This window comes from Mustelus asterias, chromosome 11 (genome assembly GCF_964213995.1).
Source record: "Mustelus asterias chromosome 11, sMusAst1.hap1.1, whole genome shotgun sequence".
Taxonomy (NCBI): domain Eukaryota; kingdom Metazoa; phylum Chordata; class Chondrichthyes; order Carcharhiniformes; family Triakidae; genus Mustelus; species Mustelus asterias.
In genome coordinates this window covers 55,716,797-55,734,819 of record NC_135811.1, presented here as the reverse complement: position 1 = coordinate 55,734,819, position 18,023 = coordinate 55,716,797, and the positions used below count along the sequence as shown (strand labels likewise).

General features: G+C 45.7%; 1 protein-coding gene across 1 annotated transcript in view; it reads left to right on the top strand.

The window, feature by feature from the left end:
- ank3b (ankyrin 3b) overlaps positions 1 to 18,023 on the top strand; it is a 310,337-nt gene that overhangs the window by 159,608 nt on the left and 132,706 nt on the right. The window contains exon 2 of the mRNA XM_078222927.1: positions 4,864 to 4,965. Within this exon, the coding sequence (XP_078079053.1) occupies positions 4,864 to 4,965 (102 nt within the window). The remainder of the gene's footprint in view (positions 1 to 4,863; positions 4,966 to 18,023) is intronic.

Here is an 18,023-nt window from a genome sequence, read left to right as displayed (position 1 = left end):
TGGGCGTCACTGAGCAGGTTATTGCTGAGCAGGTGCTGCTTGATAGCACTGTCGATGACCCCTTCCATCACTTTACTGATGATCGAGAGTAGACTTACGGTGCGGTAATTGGCCGGGTTTGATTTGTCCTGCTTTTTGTAAAAAGGGCATATCTGGGCAATTATCCACATTGCTGGGTAGATGCCAGTGTTGTAGTTGTACTGGAACAGCTTGGCTAGGGGAGTGGCTAGTTCTGGAGCACAAGTCTTCAGTACAGGGAGTGGTGGCATAGTAAGGTCACTGGACTAGTAATCCAGAGACCCAGGATATTGCTCTTGGAACACAGATTCAAATCCCACCAAGGCTGCTGGTGGAATTTAAATTGAGTGGAGCAGGCTCAAGGGGGCACTTGGTCTGCTCTTATTCCTATCCTCCTGTGTACAATTGCTGGAGTATTGTCAGGGCCCATAGCCTTTGCAGTTTTCAGTATGTCAGCTATTTCTTGATATAACGTGGAATGAATTGAATTGGCTGAAGCATGACATTTGTGATGCTGGGGACCACTGGAGGAGACCGAGATGGATCATCCATTTAGCCCCTCTGGCTGAAGATTGCTGCAAATGCTTTGACACTTTTGCGCTGATGTGCTGGCTCCTCCATCATTGAGGATGGGGATATTTGTGGAGCCTCCTCCTCCAGTGAGCTGTTTAATTGTCCACTAACATTCTCTGGATGTGGCAGGACTGCAGAGCTTAGACCTGATCCGTTGGTTGTGGGATCGCTTAGCTCTGTCTATTGCATGCTGCCTCCACTGTTTGGCAGGCAAATAGTCCTGTGTTGTCACCAGGTTGCCATGTCATTTTTAGGGATGTCTGGTGTTGTTCCTGGCATGCCCTCCTGCACTCTTCATTGAACCAGGGTTGACCCCCTGGCTTGGTGGTATTGGTAGAGTGGGGGATATGCCGGGCCGTGAGGTTACAGGTTGTGCTGCTGCTGCTGATGGCTCTCAGTAAGTCATGAATGCCCAGTCTTGAGTTGCTCGATCTGTTCAAAATCTATCCCATTTAGCATGGTGGTAGCACCACACAATATAATGAAAGGTACAAGAGCCTATACACAACCTACCCAATGTGCTTTATATATATATCTATGCTTCAAGCCAATAAAGTTCAAAGTTAATGGAACAAAGAACAATACAGCACAGGAACAGGCCCTTCGGCCCTCCAAGCCCGCGTCGCTCCCTGATCCAAACTCGACCATTCTTTTGTATCCCTCCATTCCCACTCCGTTCATGTGGCTATCTAGATAAGTCTTAAACGTTCCCAGTGTGTCCGCCTCCACCACCTTGCCCGGCAGCGCATTCCAGGCCCCCACCACCCTCTGTGTAAAATACGTCCTTCTGATATCCGTGTTAAACCTCACCCCCCCTCACCTTGAACCTATGACCCCTTGTGAACGTCACCACCGATCTGGTAAAAAGTTTCCTACCGTTCACCCTATCTATGCCTTTCATAATTTTATACACCTCTATTAGGTCACCCCTCATCCTCCGTCTTTCCAGTGAGAACAACCCCAGTTTACCCAATCTCTCCTCATAACTAAGCCCTTCCATACCAGGCAACATCCTGGTAAACCTCCTCTGCACTCTCTCTAAAGCCTCCACGTCCTTCTGGTAGTGTGGCGACCATAACTGGGCGCAGTATTCCAATTGCGGCCGAACCAACGTTCTATGCAACCGCAACATCAGACCCCAACTTTTATACTCTATGCCCCGTCCTATAAAGGCAAGCATGCCATATGCCTTCTTCACTACCTTCTCCACCTGTGACGTCAGCTTCAAGGATCTGTGCACTTGCACACCCAGGTCCCTTTGCGTATCTGCACCCTTTATGGTTCTGCCATTTATCGTATAGCTCCCCCCTACGTTAGTTCTACCAAAATGCATCACTTTGCATTTATCTGGATTGAACTCCATCTGCCATTTCTTTGCCCAGATTTCCAGCCTATCTATATCCTTCTGTAGCCTCTGACAATGTTCCTCACTATCTGCAAGTCCAGCCATTTTCGTGTCGTCCGCAAACTTACTGATCACCCTAGTTACACCTTCTTCCAGATGGTTTATATAAATCACAAACAGCAGAGGTCCCAATACAGAGCCCTGCGGAACACCACTAGTCACAGGCATCCAGCCGGAAAAAGACCTTTCCACTACCACCTTCTGTCTTCTGTGATCAAGCCAGTTCTCCACCCATCCAGCCACCTCCCCCTTTATCCCATGAGATCCAACCTTTTGCACCAACCTACCATGAGGGACTTTGTCAAACGCTTTACTAAAGTCCATATAGACGACATCCACGGCTCTTCCCTCATCAACCATTCTAGTCACTTCTTCAAAAAACTCCACCAGGTTAGTGAAGCATGACCTCCCTCTCACAAAACCATGCTGACTATCGTTAATGAGTTTATTCCTTTCTAAATGCGCATACATCCTATGTCTAAGAATCCTCTCCAACAACTTCCCTACCACGAACTTCAAGCTCGCCGGCCTATAATTTCCCGGGTTATCCTTCTTACCCTTCTTAAATAACGGGACCACATTAGCTATCCTCCAATCCTCTGGAACCTCACCTGTGTCCAGTGACGAGACAAAGATTTGCGTCAGAGGCCCAGCGATTTCATCTCTCGTCTCCCTGAGCAGCCTTGGATAGATTCCATCAGGCCCTGGGGATTTGTCAGTCTTTATATTCCCTAAAAAACCTAACACTTCCTCCCTTGTAATGGAGATTTTCTCTAACGGGTCAACACTCCCCTCCGAGACACTCCCAGTCAACACATCCCTCTCCTTTGTGAATACCGACGCAAAGTATTCATTTAGGACCTACTTCTTTGGGCTCCAAGCATAATTCCCCACTTTTGTCCCTGAGAGATCCGATTTTTTCCCTGACAACCCTTTTGTTCCTAACGTATCAATAAAATGCCTTGGGATTCTCCTTAATCCTGTCTGCCAAGGACATTTCGTGACCCCTTTTTGCCCTTCTAATTCCTCGTTTGAGTTCTTTCCTACTTTGAGTCATTTGATTGGTAGTTTCAGCAGATAACTCCAGAGAAGTCTGGCTCTTGGGTGGTGATGCTCAGAATGATATTTTAACTTTATAAGATTTCTCTGGGATTGTGATAGAATCATAGAATCCCTACAGTGCAGAAGGAGGCCATTCGGCCCATCGAGCTTGCACTAACAACAATCCCACCCAGGTCCTATCCCCTGTAACCCCACATATTTACCCTGCTAGTCCCCCTGACGCTAAGAGATAATTTAGCATGGCCAATCCACTTAACCTGCACATCTTTGGTCTATGGGAAGGAACCGGAGCACCTGGAGGAAACCCATGCAGACACGGGGAGAATGTGCAGACTCTGCACAGACAGTGACCCAAGGCTGGAATCGAACCTGGGTCCCATGGCGCTGAGAGGTAGCAGTGCTAACCACTGTGCCACCTTGCTGTCCTCGCTGGGATCCTCGCAGCCACCTTCATTATTTGATCCCAGCATAATTTCAGGGGGCAAGAGTGTATCTGAAGAACAACATTTTGCAAAATGCGCTGTATTTTTTTTTTGTCGAATAAAATGACTGAAAGCACTTTCTGGTTTTGAGTTCAATGCAGCATGTGACAGCAGTAAGCTCTGTGGGCTTTGAGATGACTAAGTTAATGGGGTTGATTCATACATCCGCTATTATGCAAGAGGGAATGAGCTTTTCTGCAAGACCCGTGTGTTTAGTAGAAAAAATATACTTGTTGGAAGCTGCAGTCTGTCTCACATTGCTGGAGAGAAAACTCTAGAAGGCTTCCTGTAACTAACTGCAATTGCTGCATCAGCCAATCCGAAATTGGAATTGATCGTTCTAATATGCTGCTTTACTCTGACATCCTGAAATGCTTCTCCTGACACTTCCTTTATTGACAAAAGAGCCTCAAACAATGTAGATTGGAACTGAGGGAGTGAAATAATAAAGTACTCGAACGTTTGTGAAGAGCTATCGGTATCGACTTGGGAAACACTCCGAGTAAGCTGATGGATTGACCTATTTGATATCTGGCCTGGGGCAGTACATGTATTCCTCCTTTCCCTGGCTCTGCGAAGTTAGAACCACAGAGCCCTTACAGTGCAGAAAGAGGCCTTTCGGCCCATCGTGTCTGCACCAACCCTCTGAAAGAGCATCCCACCCAGGCCCTGTCCTTCACCTTATCTCATAACCCATTTACCATGGCTAATCCTCCTAACCTTTGGACACTAAGGGCAATTTAGCATGGCCAATCCACCTAACCTGCACATCTTTGGAGTGTGGGAGGAAACTGGAGCACCCGGAGGAAACCCACGCAGACATGGAGAGAACGTGCAAACTCCACACAGACAGTAACCTGAGGCCGGAATTGAATCCAGGTCCCTGGCGCTGTGAGGCAGCAGTGCGAGCCACTATGCCACCGTTATTCATTTATAATCTCTCCCAGTTCTGATGAAAGGATGTGCCTCAACTGTCCACAGTTTTCCTTTTGGTGTGGTGACTGGCTGACTGTTTCCAGAATAGTTTGTTTTTGTCTTTGGTCTTGATGATCTTCTCTATCTGCAATGCAAACGGTCACAAGTGTCAATCACAATGCAGGCACCAAGATCCTGCACCATCGTGCAATAATATTGTCTTTGGCCCCAGTTATATTCTACAAGTTCTGCTGAGTTCACAGGGGATAGAATAGAGGGAGAATACACAGTCAGTGGGAACCTCTTCTGTTAAAAGTTGTTTATGTGTTACAGGAAGTCCTCAACAATAGGACTGCAGTCAATTTTCCCCATTAACCTCTGCTGTTTTTCTCCCCTCTTTCTTATTAGACTGACACTAACGCAAGCTACTTACGAGCTGCACGAGCCGGCAACTTGGAAAAAGCCCTCGACTATGTCAAAGCAGGAGTCGACATCAACATCTGTAACCAGGTTGGTGCATCCACTTCATTTTGAGCTTTATGCAACCATTTTGGTTTATCGTGGAAGTCCCACGTGCTCTGGTGCGTACAGCGTTACAGTCAGAAAGCTGCTTATCGGACCAGTTTCTGAATGGCACAGGCACATGTAGAAAATACAAAGTTCAAAGAAGATTAAACTGACCAGAGGGAATGTAATTCACAGATCGGATCTCTTAGCACTTGATTATTAAAGGTCACCCGACTGTGATATTCTTAGGCTTAATGGGACCATCAAAGAAAGAAAAGCCTTACCCCGGTAATACTATCCATGCGTCATTATATATAACCTGTTCCCAGTGCTTCAAGTGGAAATCTTACATGTCTCACCCTGGATTCGATGGTGCTCCCTTACCCTGAGTCAGAAGGATGTGGGTTTCTGTCCCACTCCTGAGACTTGAACACAAAACCGAGACTAACAATGCAGTACAGAACCAGTGAAGAGCTGCAGAGTCAGGAGATGCTGTCTTTCAGTTGAGAAGAATCATAGAATCCCTATAGTGCAGAACGAGGCCATTTGGCCCATCGAGTCTGTACCGACCACAATCCCACCCAGGCCCAATCCCTGTAAGCCCATGTATTTATCCTGCTAGTCCCCCTGACACGAATGGTTAACCTAGCATGGCCAATCAACCTAACCTGCACATCTTATACAAGTTAAACTGAAGCCCTGTTTGCCCTCTTGTCTACGTAAAACATCCCGTGATGCTATTTGAAGGAAAGAAGGGCGGGCTTCCCAATGTCCTGCCAACACCCATCACTCAACCAACATCTCAGGACAGATTACCTGATGGTTACTGTTTGTGGCAACTTGTGGTGTGCAAACTAGCGACCAATGCTTTTTAAATTGCTACACTTCAAAACTGCTGCGCCGGCTTAGAAATGGGGTGGGATGTCTTGAGGTTGTGAGAGGCACTATATAAATGCAGGACTATGGCGTACTCCCAGTTTTGCAGATTCAGCGGTTAACGTGAACGATTTAATGTCCCGAATTAGCAGCAATCTTTCCATGACTGTGATTTTGCCAAATTGACCTAGTTTCAGAACAGAAACGCTGAACGGAATGTTACGGCCATTCCTGCCGGTGGAATTTTCCAATCCCGCTGCAGTAAATGGAGGTTTGGCTGGGCGTCAAATTCTCTGAGCTCGCTGCAGTGGGGATGTGGCGTGAGCAGCCAGTAAGATGGCGCTCAATATCTATACACAGCAAGAGGTTTCACGGGTGCTTGGGGAGAAGGGGGAATGTGAACTGTGAGTGAAGGACAAAGATGGAGTAGTCAGACCTATGACATGTGGTATAGAGGTTGATGTGCCAGGTTGCCCGAGATGATTATTGGTAACTTTGACCCAGGGCTCTCAAGATGGCATAGAGAGCAAAGGGGAGAAATCTGTTTAGAGAGTGGTAAAAGAAATGGGCAGAGAGTAGCAAAGGGATGATGCTTTCCAGGATGGTAGCGTGGATGCAGAGGTCGGAGTCGGCACTGTAATAGAGAAAAAGAAAGATTGAGTGCTGGCGAAGAGGGGGCAGTTTTAAAGAGACAGTAATGATATCTGAAGAAAGGGAGAGCTGGTCAGCATTGAACCAGGGTAGGTAGGATCTGGGTTTAGGAGGATTGAGATTGTGGAATATCCTGAAATAAATCTCTCAGCCTGCAACTTTTCCTCCTACTTTCAGAAGGCTCCTCTGATACAAATTAGCTCTGCGATAGGATCATGGTTATGTTACAGCAATAGTAATCCAGAGGCCAAGACTAATTTGCCAAAATTTTACCACCTTGCCTGCCCAAGGCCAACAGAGAATGCCGTTCTGTGAGACTCGCCCGCCCCGATTCTGGGGCAGGCGCGCCGGTAAAATTCTGGCCATTTCTCACCATTACATTTTAAAGATTTGATTTCAGTTTAAAAATCAAGGAACAAACTTTTGATGCCATTAAAAGTGACTGTGAAGCTGTTGGAATTTCGTAAAAACCCAAGTGCTTCACAAAGATCCTTTAGGAAAACCTGCTGTTACCTGGTGGATATGTGACTCCAGCCTCAATCACTCCTCAGCCTTTTAGCTAAGATCAAGCATCGGATCAAGCCCAAGATGGGGGTGCAGTGCCTTATCTTGTCAGCTTGGATCGTGTTTGTCTCTCTTGTGGGGACCTTGAATTGGATTCAGTTGGAATTTGAATTTGGTTTTGGAGAAAGCAAGGAATAGATTTGGGTTTGCCTGGCCCACTCTAAGCATTGACTGAAACTTTAAGGATGGAGTAAAAAAATCTCCAGTCCCGCTCCAAAGTAGTCAACTTTGAAATGACCAAGCAGGTCACTCAATTTTATCAAGCACAGGGCAACTAGGGATAGACGATGAAAGTTGCCCAGTGACGCTCGCATCCTGAGGAATAATCTTTTTTAAATAAAGATTTCCCTTTTACACTTCCTGTTTGGACTTGACCTTTTTCCCTGTGAATCGCTCAGCAAGATTCTATCTATATGAAGAAGGCTACAGAAATTAAAAAAAACAAGCTACAGTTGAGTTATAGCAGCTTTTAGACACAGGTGCTTGTGGTGGGCAGTCAGGACAGTAGTGAGTCACATGCCCTCAAAGGTGCAATTTCACATTTTACAGCCATACAGATGGATGTTTTACCTTAATGTGAGATATGGTCAGGAAGTGTAGTTTAGAATATAAGGAAATCACTGCCATAAAGCACACACTGAAGCAGCTTTAGCAAACTACAATCTGTCTGTGTGGAGCCATAGAATCCTACAGTGCAGAAGGAGGCCAGTTGGTCCATTGAGACTCACCAACCACAATCGCTCCAAGGCCCTCTCCCCATAACCCCGTGCATTTACCTTCGCTAGTCCCCCGACACTTGGGGGCAATTTAGCACCTAAGTTCTCCATGTTTGCACGTACTCCCTCTGTCTGCGTGGGTTTCCCCTGGGTCCTCTGGTTTCCTCCCACACTAAGAAGTCTCACAACACCAGGTTAAAGTCCAACAGTCCTCCCACACGCCAAAGATGTGCGGGTTAGGTGGATTGGCCATGCTAAATTGCCCCTTAGTGTCAGGGGGATTAGCAGGGTGAATGTGTGGGGTTATGGGGATAGGACTTGGGTGGGATTATTATCAGTGCAGGCTCGATGGGCTGAATGGCTTCCTTCTGCACTGGAAGGATTCTATGGTCTATGATTCTGTGAGATTGTGCCAGTTCTGTTGTTATCTTTTGGGAGAATCAGTCAAACTATGTCATATACTTGATTGTTATTTGTGCCCTTGTCCCTGGTGCTTGATTCCTCTAGTGTTGTCCTGGCTGATCTTCAATCCACCATTGTCTCTACACCTTAGCTGCTCCAAAACCGTGCTGCCTGTATTCTATTCAAGTCCTACTTATGTTATGATCCCCATAGAGACCAATAACTTTTAAAAAGAGATGTGAATTTACCCACAACTGACACAAAGAATCACAGGACAGGATTTCACATTTTAAGACTTGTACTGTAATAGACAAAGTAAAATCACCACAGACTAAACATTACTTAATAGGCAACTAATACACCAAACGACAGAAAAAGTACCTGCTAATTAAATGATTAACGCAACTGAAAATGGTTTATATCACATTTATATTTTACGTCAGACTCTCAGCGGATATGTAGCCTTCCTTGTAGATTTAAGTCTCAATTATCTCCCAACGTTGCAGCACTGTCTGTTCTCCCTGTTACACCAGGGTCAGTCTTCAGTATCCTTTGAAAGTCCCTTCATTCAGTTGTCTGAATTTTATCCGACTGGCTTCCAGTAACAAGGTGACTCCTTGGTCCTAAATCTCTGCATGTCCCTTCTCTTCACACAGAGAATCCATTCTCCCTGGCATTCTGCTACATGGTTAACAAAACAGTTTCTTCCTCTGTTTGGAGGGAGCTGATTCTCTCCCTCTCTCTGAGTCTCAGAGACTGTGTGCAGAAAGGTCAGCTACCACGCTTTTTGTGTCAAACTCTGAAAAGCAGCATTTGGGTTTCTATGGTTCCAGCCTCAGCCAGTTACCCCGAGACAAACACATTACCATGGCCTGTCTTCAGGCAGAGTTCAGTGTGCTTTCATCATCCCCATTCCCAGACATTCTGTTTTACCTTAAACTAAAAGAGACAGTTTCAAACATAACCGTCTTATAAAGTTTTGCATGCATGACACATCCATTATCTATTCTTACTGATCTATATTGGCTCCTCTGCTCCCCAGTTCAGTATATTTAAAGTTCTTTTCCTTGTGTTAAAATCCCTCCATGCCTTGCCCCTCCTTACCTCTGTACCCTTCTCCAATCCCAGAACCTTCCAAACTCTCCATTTCTCTTGTACATGCCTCTGTCCCTTTCCTCCACCAATGACAGCCAATCTTTCGGGACATGAGTAGGCCTTTGAGCCTGTTCCACCACTCAAGTAAATTATGGTTAACCTCTATTTTCTATTCCCTTTGTCCCTGTAACCCTTGATAATACTGTTGCCTATCAAAATCCAACCTTCAGCTGCCTCGGCCTAACTCAGGGAATTTTCTTCTTCATTATTCATTCCTCCCACGACTCCATATCCTCCTTGGAAATACCGTGAAACGTTTTCCTGTTTCGGTGATATTGTATAAATAGTCTAATCATGGGTTTATTTTTCCTTTGGGATTGGCACCAGACATAAATGTATGAGTAAAAAGCTTAAACTGTAAAGTGGGCATCAGGAAATAAAAATCTTCTTGCATTTGGAAAGCACCTTTATGGGCGGCACAGTTGTTCGCTGGTTTCCCTGAAGAGCAGGAGGATGAGGGGTGACCTTATAAAGGTTTATAAAATCATGAGGGGCACAAATAAGGTGAAAGACGTGCTGGTTCAGTGCATTGGCCGTGCTCAATCCTCCCTCAGTGTACCCAAACAGGTGCCAGAATGTGGCGACTAGGGGATTTTCACAGTAACTTCATTGCAGCATTAATGTAAGCCTACTTTTGTGACACTAATAAATAAACTTTAAACTTTAAAAACCAGCCTTGCCAACCGCACCCCGATCCGGTGAATGGCAAAGTTGACAAAAGTGGAATGGGAAAACAGGTTAAAAGTTAAGAGAGTAGAAAAACAGTGGCAGGCATTTAAGGAAATATTTCAGAGCTCTGAACAAAGATATATTCCGTTGGGAATGAATGACTTTATGGGAAGGATACACCAACCATACTAAGTAAGGAAATCAGTTGAAAGATAATACCTCCAATGCTACAAAGACTAGTGTTAGGGCAGAAGATTGAGGAAACTTTAGAAACCAGCAACAAATAAAAATAGAGAGAAATTAGATTGAAAGAAAACTAACAAAAAATATAAAACAGACAATAAAAGCTCCTACAAGTATATATAAAGGAAAAGAAAAGTGAAAAGACTTGATTCCGGCCTATGGGCAGGATGTGGCCCACATTTCCCCCCCCAGAGTGGTCCCTGGAGGCAGTTTTTAAAATGCGGCTAAGTGGTGTGGCAAATACTGAAAGAATCTCTAATCACAGGCTGTTCCTTTCCTGCAGTCTGTGACTGGAGGATGGAGCAACACTGGCAGCAGTGAGTGTGATCCAAAATAAAGGTATTGGCTGGGTGTTGGTGAGACCATAGCTGGAGTGCAAAGAAAAGTACAGCGCAGGAGCAGGCCCTTCAGCCCTCCAAGCCTGTGCCAATCACAATGCCCTAACTAAACTGAAACAAAACCTTCTGCCCTTCCTCAGTCTGTTTCCCTCTATTCGCTCCCTTTTCATGTTTTGATTTGATTTGGTTTTTGATTTTATTATTGTCACATATATTAGTATGCAGTGAAAAGTATTGTTTCTTGCGTGCTGTACAAAGCATCCCATACATAGGGAAGGAAAGGAGAGAGTATAGAATGTAGTGTTACAGTCATAGCTAGGGTGTAGAGAAAGATCAACTTAATGCGAGGTAGGTGTGGTGGACTGCAGTTGCGCCTTTGTCCTGTCTGGACCACCGTTGTTGTGTTTGTCATGCCTGGACACATCCCTTGCCGGCTCCTCCCCTTGTCACCTAGTATAAAGGTGGCTGTTTCCTCCCCCTTGTCCAGTTCGGGTCGGTTATCTGTTGGGATGTGCTCCTAGTTCTGTAATGAATAAAAGCCTACAGTTGTATTGGCACACATGTAGTCTTTTGCCTAACTGATAGCGCTTCAGTAGGTCCATTCAAAACCCATGTACGTACCCATCCAAATGCCTCTTAAATGTTGCTAATGTGCCTGCTACCACCACCTCTCTGGCAGTGCGTTCCAGGCACCCACCACTGTCTGCGTGAGAAAACTTGCTCCGCACATCTCCCTGATGTACAATTTTGGTTACCGTATTTAAGGAGGGCTAAACTTGCATTGGAATCAGCTCAGAGAAAGTTTGTTTAGGCTAATTCCTGTGACAAATGGGTTGTCTTATCAGGAAAGATTGAACAGGTTGGGCCTGCAGTCAGTGGTGTTTAGGAGAATGAGAGTTGATCTTGTTGAAGCATGTTAGATTCCGAGACAGCTGGACAGGATAGGTAAGGAGAGGATGGTTCCCCTCGTGGGGGAATCTAGAACTAGGGGGAACAGTTTAACAATAACAGGTCTTCCATTTAGAGCAGAGATGAGGAGGAATTTCTTCTCTCAGAGGGTTGTTAGTCTGTGGAGTTCTCCGCTGTAGAGGCTGGGTCATTGACTATATTCAATTGGACAGTTTGCTGATTGACAAGGGATTCGCTAGTTATGGGGGACAGGCAGGAAGGTAGAGTTAGGGCCACAATCAGATGAGCCATGATCATATCGGATGACGCAGCAAGCTTAGTAGGTCTCCATTCTCCTGATCCTATTTATTATGGTCTAATGAATATGGGGTTTGAATCTCTGGTTGAACATGAACATAAGAACTAGGAGCAGGAGTAGGCCATCTGGCCCCTCGAGCCTGCTCCGCCATTCAATAAGATCATGGCTAATCTTTTCGTGGACTCAGCTCCACTTACCTGCCCGCTCACCATAACCCTTAATTCCTTTACTGTTCAAAAATTTATCTATCCTTGCCTTAAAAACATTCAATGAGGTAGCCTCAACTGCTTCACTGGGCAGGGAATTCCACAGATTCACAACCCTTTGTGTGAAGAAGTTCCTCTTCAACTCAGCCCTAAATCTGCTCCCCCTTATTTTGAGGCCATGCCCCCTAATTCTAGTTTCACCTGCCAGTGGAAACAACTTCCCTGCTTCTATCTTATCTATTCCCTTCATAATCTTATATGTTTCTATAAGATCTTCCCTCATCCTTCTGAATTCCAATGAGTATAGCCCCAGTCTACTCAGTCTCTCCTCATAAGCCAGCCTTCTCAACTCCGGAATCAACCTAGTGAATCTCCTCTGCACCCCCTCCAGTGCCAGTATATCCTTTCTCAAGTAAAGAGACCAAAACTGTACACAATACTCCAGATGTGGCCTCACCAGCACCTTATACAGCTGCAACATAACCTCGCTGTTTTTAAACTCCATCCCTCTGGCAATGAAGGACAACATTTGCCTTCTTAATTACCTGTTGCACCTGCAAACCAACTTTTTGTGATTGAAGAAGGCAAACAAATGATGCTACATTTCAAACCAGTTTGATATTTTAAATCATGACATGCATGCAGTCAACAGTAAAATACGCTGCCTATACTGTGGAGGAAATGGAAGGAATTTTAAAAGTAAAATAATTGTTTGATTTTGCCCCTGCACCCCAACCCATCAAGGTAAAGGACTGGGAAAGGGGACAGAACAGTGATTAAGGTGGAAGTCATAGCCAAATCTGAAAGGCACTGGAACATTTGTTATTACCACATTGTATTCTGCATTAAGTATCTCAGCAACGCTGCTGCCTTGGCATTTATCCCACAGTTTATAACCTTGATTGTAGCTCATGGATTTGTTCCTTAAATAGATGTGTGCTACAGTGTGAAATAGAGTGATCTTTTTATAGGCGGAAGTAATCCATTCTTTAAAATACATTTTCAAGACTTTAGGATAGCTTTTCATGTGTGAGATGTTTCCTATTGCGTACTTTCTTTTCTGCACAAAGGCACATACAGAATTTGGGCCTCTTTTAGGAGGACGAGGGTAAAGGTCATCTAGATTTTTGTTGCAGCCAATGTCTCTGAACAGCTCAGTGGCCCCCATGCTAATGAACTTGTCAACACTGGGATATCAACTGCCCAACTTTGGTAAGGTTGTATCAGAACGGGGCTTGATGACTGAGTATTCGCTGCAATCAACTTCCCTTTAGACCACGTGCTGTACTGACTTCACATCCAGCGCAAACAGATTCTTTATTTTAATTTGTTTTCAGTCAGGCTGAAAGGAGGCGCTCTTGAGCATTTCCTCAAAGCAGCGCACTGACATGACCCCCCAGCTTGAACACAGCTGAACATCCGTGAGCACAATAAGACAAAAAACCTCCTGGGATGGCTGCAGCACCAATGGAGGCTATTCAGCCCATCGTGTCTGTGTCAGCTCCCTGCAAAGACTAATCAGTGAGTCCCAATCATTGCCTTTTCCCCGTAGTCCTGCAATTTTTTTTCTCTTCAAATAATTATCTGATTTCCCTTGGAAAGATACAGTTGGATCTGCCTCCACCAAACTCTCAGGCAGTGCCTAATGACCAGCTGTTTAATACGTCTTGCCTCTTATTGACACTGCTACTTTTGTCATTTACTATAACTCAGTGTGCTCTGCTTCTCAACCCCACAGCCCAATGGAGACAGTTTCTCCCTATCTACTCTGTCCAGAGCCTGCATATTACTGAACATCTCGATCACATCTTAGCCTTTTTCTCAAGGAGAACAATAACAACTTACATTCGCTCCTTTCATGTAGTGAAACATCCCAAGGCACCTCAGTGGAGTGTTAGAAAAACAAGTATGACACCTTGCCGCATAAGGAGATATTAGGTCAGGTAATTAAAAGCTTGGGGGTCAAAGAGGTATGTTTTAAAGATTGCCATAAAGGAGGAAATTGAGGTAGAGGATGGGAGAGGTAAAGGGAGGGAATTCCAGAGTTTGGGGCTGAGGCAACTGAAGGGGCAGCCCCAATAGTGGACCATTTATGACTGGAAGTGAACGGGAGGCCAGAATTAGAAGAATGCAGATCTCTCTCTCGCTCTTTCTCTCTCTCTTTCTCTTTGTCTCTCTCTTGTCTCTCTCTCTCTACTTGTTGCTGTCTCTCTCCCTCTCTTTTCACTCCCTCTTCTCTCTCTCGCTCTCTCTCTCTACCTGTGGCTTTCTCTCCTCCCTCTCTCCTCCCTCTCTCCTCCCTCTCTCCTCCCTCTCTCCTCCCTCCCTCCTCCCCTCCTCCCTCCCTCCCTCTAAGCTGTCTCCCCCTCTCTCTTTTTATCTCTCTCTCTCTAACGTGTAGCTTTCTCTCTCTCTAAACTGTGTCCCTCTTTCTCTCTCTCTCTCTCTAAGTCGTTGCCCTTTCTCTCTCTCTAACCTGAGGCTCTCACACTCTCTCTCCCTCTCCTGGTGACACAGTGGTTAGCACTGCTGCCTCACAGCGCCAGGGACCCAGGTTTGATTCTGGCCTTGAGTGACTGTCTGTGTGGAGTTTGCATGTTCTCCCTGTGTCTGCGTGAGTTTCCTCCGAGTGCTCTGGTTTCCTCCCACACTCCAAAGATGTGCAGGTTAGATGGATTGGCCATACTAAATTGCCCCTTAGTGTCCCAAGTTGTGTAAGTTTGGAGCGTGGCCAGGGAAAGGGTGGGGTCAAAGGCAAGGTCTGGGGCGTGGCTTTCAGCAGCTGCCCCCTTACCAATACCGAGTCCCTGAATTGGGCCTTGCTTGCCTGTCAGTAAGGGACCCCCTCACCGAGGCCACAGGCAAACCTGACAAGGTTTCCTTTGGGAGGCATGAGAGCTGTGCCGCTCCCATGTAATCTCTGATCCACTACGAAATTCCCGTGGGTTCAGAGAAAATTAACGTGGAGTGTTTCATTAATGAGCTATTTGACATCTGGCTGTGAGCGGACAATTTCAAGTTTTAAAGTTTATTTATTCGTGTTACAATTAAGCTTACATTAACACTGCAACGAAGTTACTGTGAAAATCCCCTAGTCGCCACACTCCGACGTCTGTTTGGGTTCACTGAGGGAGAATTTTGCATGGCCAATGACCTAACCAGCACGTCTTTTGGACTGTGGGAGGAAACCGGAGCACCCGGAGGAAACTCATGCAGACATGGGGAGAATGTGCAAACTCTGCACAGACGGTGACCCAAGCCGGGAATCGAACCCGGGTCCCTGGCGCTGTGAGGCAGCAGTGCTAGCCACCGCTTCCTGCCTCCAACTGAGTGACAGAAAGGTTTTCCCATTGCCAGCAGACTGAGGTGTGGCCTATCACGTAACTTAGAGCGCCCAGCCAAAATGTTTCCCGCCACAATGAGCTGGAAAAAACACTGCCCATGTAACTGCTGATATATACAGCAAGTGTCCTACAGAAAAAATTAGCTTTCCTGCTTACAATGTTGACCTATATTTATATGACAATGTATTCGCCATCATTCCCACTGTCTTACCAGCTGCACTGTCTAACAGGAGCTTACAGGATCAGCTGACAACACTGGTGTATCAAACAAATATTTGTGACCGGACTTTCCTCTGTCCCATTATAAATGTGTCTTACAATAAGTTTTATTTAGTTACATGTTTGTGTGTCACAGAGACCCATAGGTTGGTGAGCAGAGATGCTGCAGCTCTAAAGGGGAGGAGGCTATTTAGGACTTTGAGAAAAAACAGGAGAGAGTCACGTCAGCAATGATTCATTGCAGCACTTACTACATCAATGAAGAACGTTCAATGTAGTTCACCAGATACTTGCCTGTGACTGCGAAACCCTTTAAATTCAGTGCAAAGCACTCGAGTGAGACTGGGTTAAACCCGGTCCATGTTGTGATATGCCACTCTTGCAGATTTGACAAGTGAGCACCAGTGAGGCAAGTGTGGAACTGGGAATACAATTTAATATAAATGCAAGATAACATTCTAAACAGCAGGTCCATCCATGGTACAAGTGGCTATTTAATAAACAGGAGTGACCATAAACCTAGCACTGTCAAGCTTACACTAAAGATGTGGATTTTTCTCCTTCGGGATACTGAGTGTCAGAAGAATAAAAGGAATGATATACCACTTAACATATTTATACAAGAGGCCGACTTCCTTCCCAGATAAGAACCTTTTATGTCATGCTGACACCCCTAGGAAGACTGGCTGGTCTAGAAATGTCGGAAGCTTTTTTAACATGGAATATATCCCCCCACAGTTCACAGCTGTAAACGGAGTGGATGCCAAGCTAAGGAGGGAGCGATTAGAGGGGTTACTGAAAGCTTGTTCAAACAGATCGGTTTTGAAGTTTTTCAATGTAGAGAAGTTGAGAATGATCAAACTGGAGCTCGAGGGAGGAAGGTCAGCCTCACCTCCAAAGGGCTAATGAAGGGATGGGTATCTGCTCATTTCCATGGGATGGATACCGGATGATGATAGGGGGATTTGCAGACATCGGATGGGCTGGGACTATGAAGGATTGGTGATGGAAATGAGGAGTTTTAAGTTCAGTGAATTGAGTGTAAGCGATCCAGTGTGATTCTGGTCTTTTTGAAATGTTGTTGCCAAAGACGCCAGCATTTATTGGCCACTCCAACATTCCTTTAAAAAGGTAGTGGTGGTGGGTTGCCTTCTTTAAAATGGCACGGTGGCACAGTGGTTAGTACTGCTGCCTCACAGCGCCAGGAACCCGGATTCCATTCCAGCCTTGGATGACGGTCTGTGCGGAATTTGCACGTTCTCCCCGTGTCTGTGTGGGTTTCCTCTGGGTGCTCCGGTTTTCTCCAAAGATGTGCAGGTTAGGTGGATTGGCCATGGTAGATTGCTCCTCGATGTCCCAAGGTATGGGTGGCACAGTGGTTAGCACTGCTGCCTCACAGTGCCAGGGACTCTGGTTCAAATCCAGCCTTGGGTGACTGTCTGTGTCGAGTTTGCACGTTCTCCCCATGTCTGTGTGGGTTTTTTCCGGGTGCTCCAGTTTCCTCCCACGCTCCAAAGACGTGCAGATTAGGTTGATTGGCCATGCTAAATTGACCCTAGTGTTCGGAGATTAACAGGGTAAATATGTGGGGTTACGGGAATGGGGCCTGGGTGGGATTGTGGTCGGTGCAGACTCGATGGGCCGAATGGCCTCCTTCTGCACTGTAGGGATTCTGTGATTTTATGATTCTTAACAGCTGAGTGACTTGGTGGGCCATTTCAGAGGACAGTTCGGAGTCACATATAGTCTAGGCATAGGAACATCGGACTCAGAAGTAGGAGTAGGCCATTCAGCCCTTCAGGCCTGCTCTGTCATTCAATATAATATTGTTCTGGTTGTGGCCTCTGCTCCGCTTGCCTGTCTGTCCCCCCTTAACCCTTGTCTCCCATGAAAACCAAGAATCCACCTAAATCAGCCTTGAATAAATTCAACAACCCAACCTCCACTGCTTTCTGATGCAGAGAATTCCACAGACTCATGACCCTCAGAGAGAAAAGTGTTCTCCTCTCTCCACCTTAAATGAAAGAGCGCTTATTCTTAAACTGTGTCCCCTGGCTCTAGTCTCCATAAGAGGAAACATCTTCCCAGTATCCAACCTCGCAAATCCCCTCAAGGTCTTGTATGTTTCAACAAGATCACCTCTCATTTTTCTGAACTCTAATGGATATAAGCCCAAACTGTTCAACCTTTCTTCATAAGATAAATCCTGCTTTCCAGGACTGAGTCGGGTGAACCTCCACCCTATTGCTTTGGGTGCAATTATATCCTTGTTCAAATAAGGAGACCAAAACTGCACACAGTATTCCAGATGTGGTCTCACCAAAGCCTTGTACAGCGGCAGTAAAACTTCCCCACTTTTATATTCCATTCCCCTGTCGCCCTCGCAATTAATGCCAACATTCCAATTCTCTCCCTAATCACCTTCAGTATCTGCAAAATAACTTCTTGTGACTCATGCACCCAGCTCTACA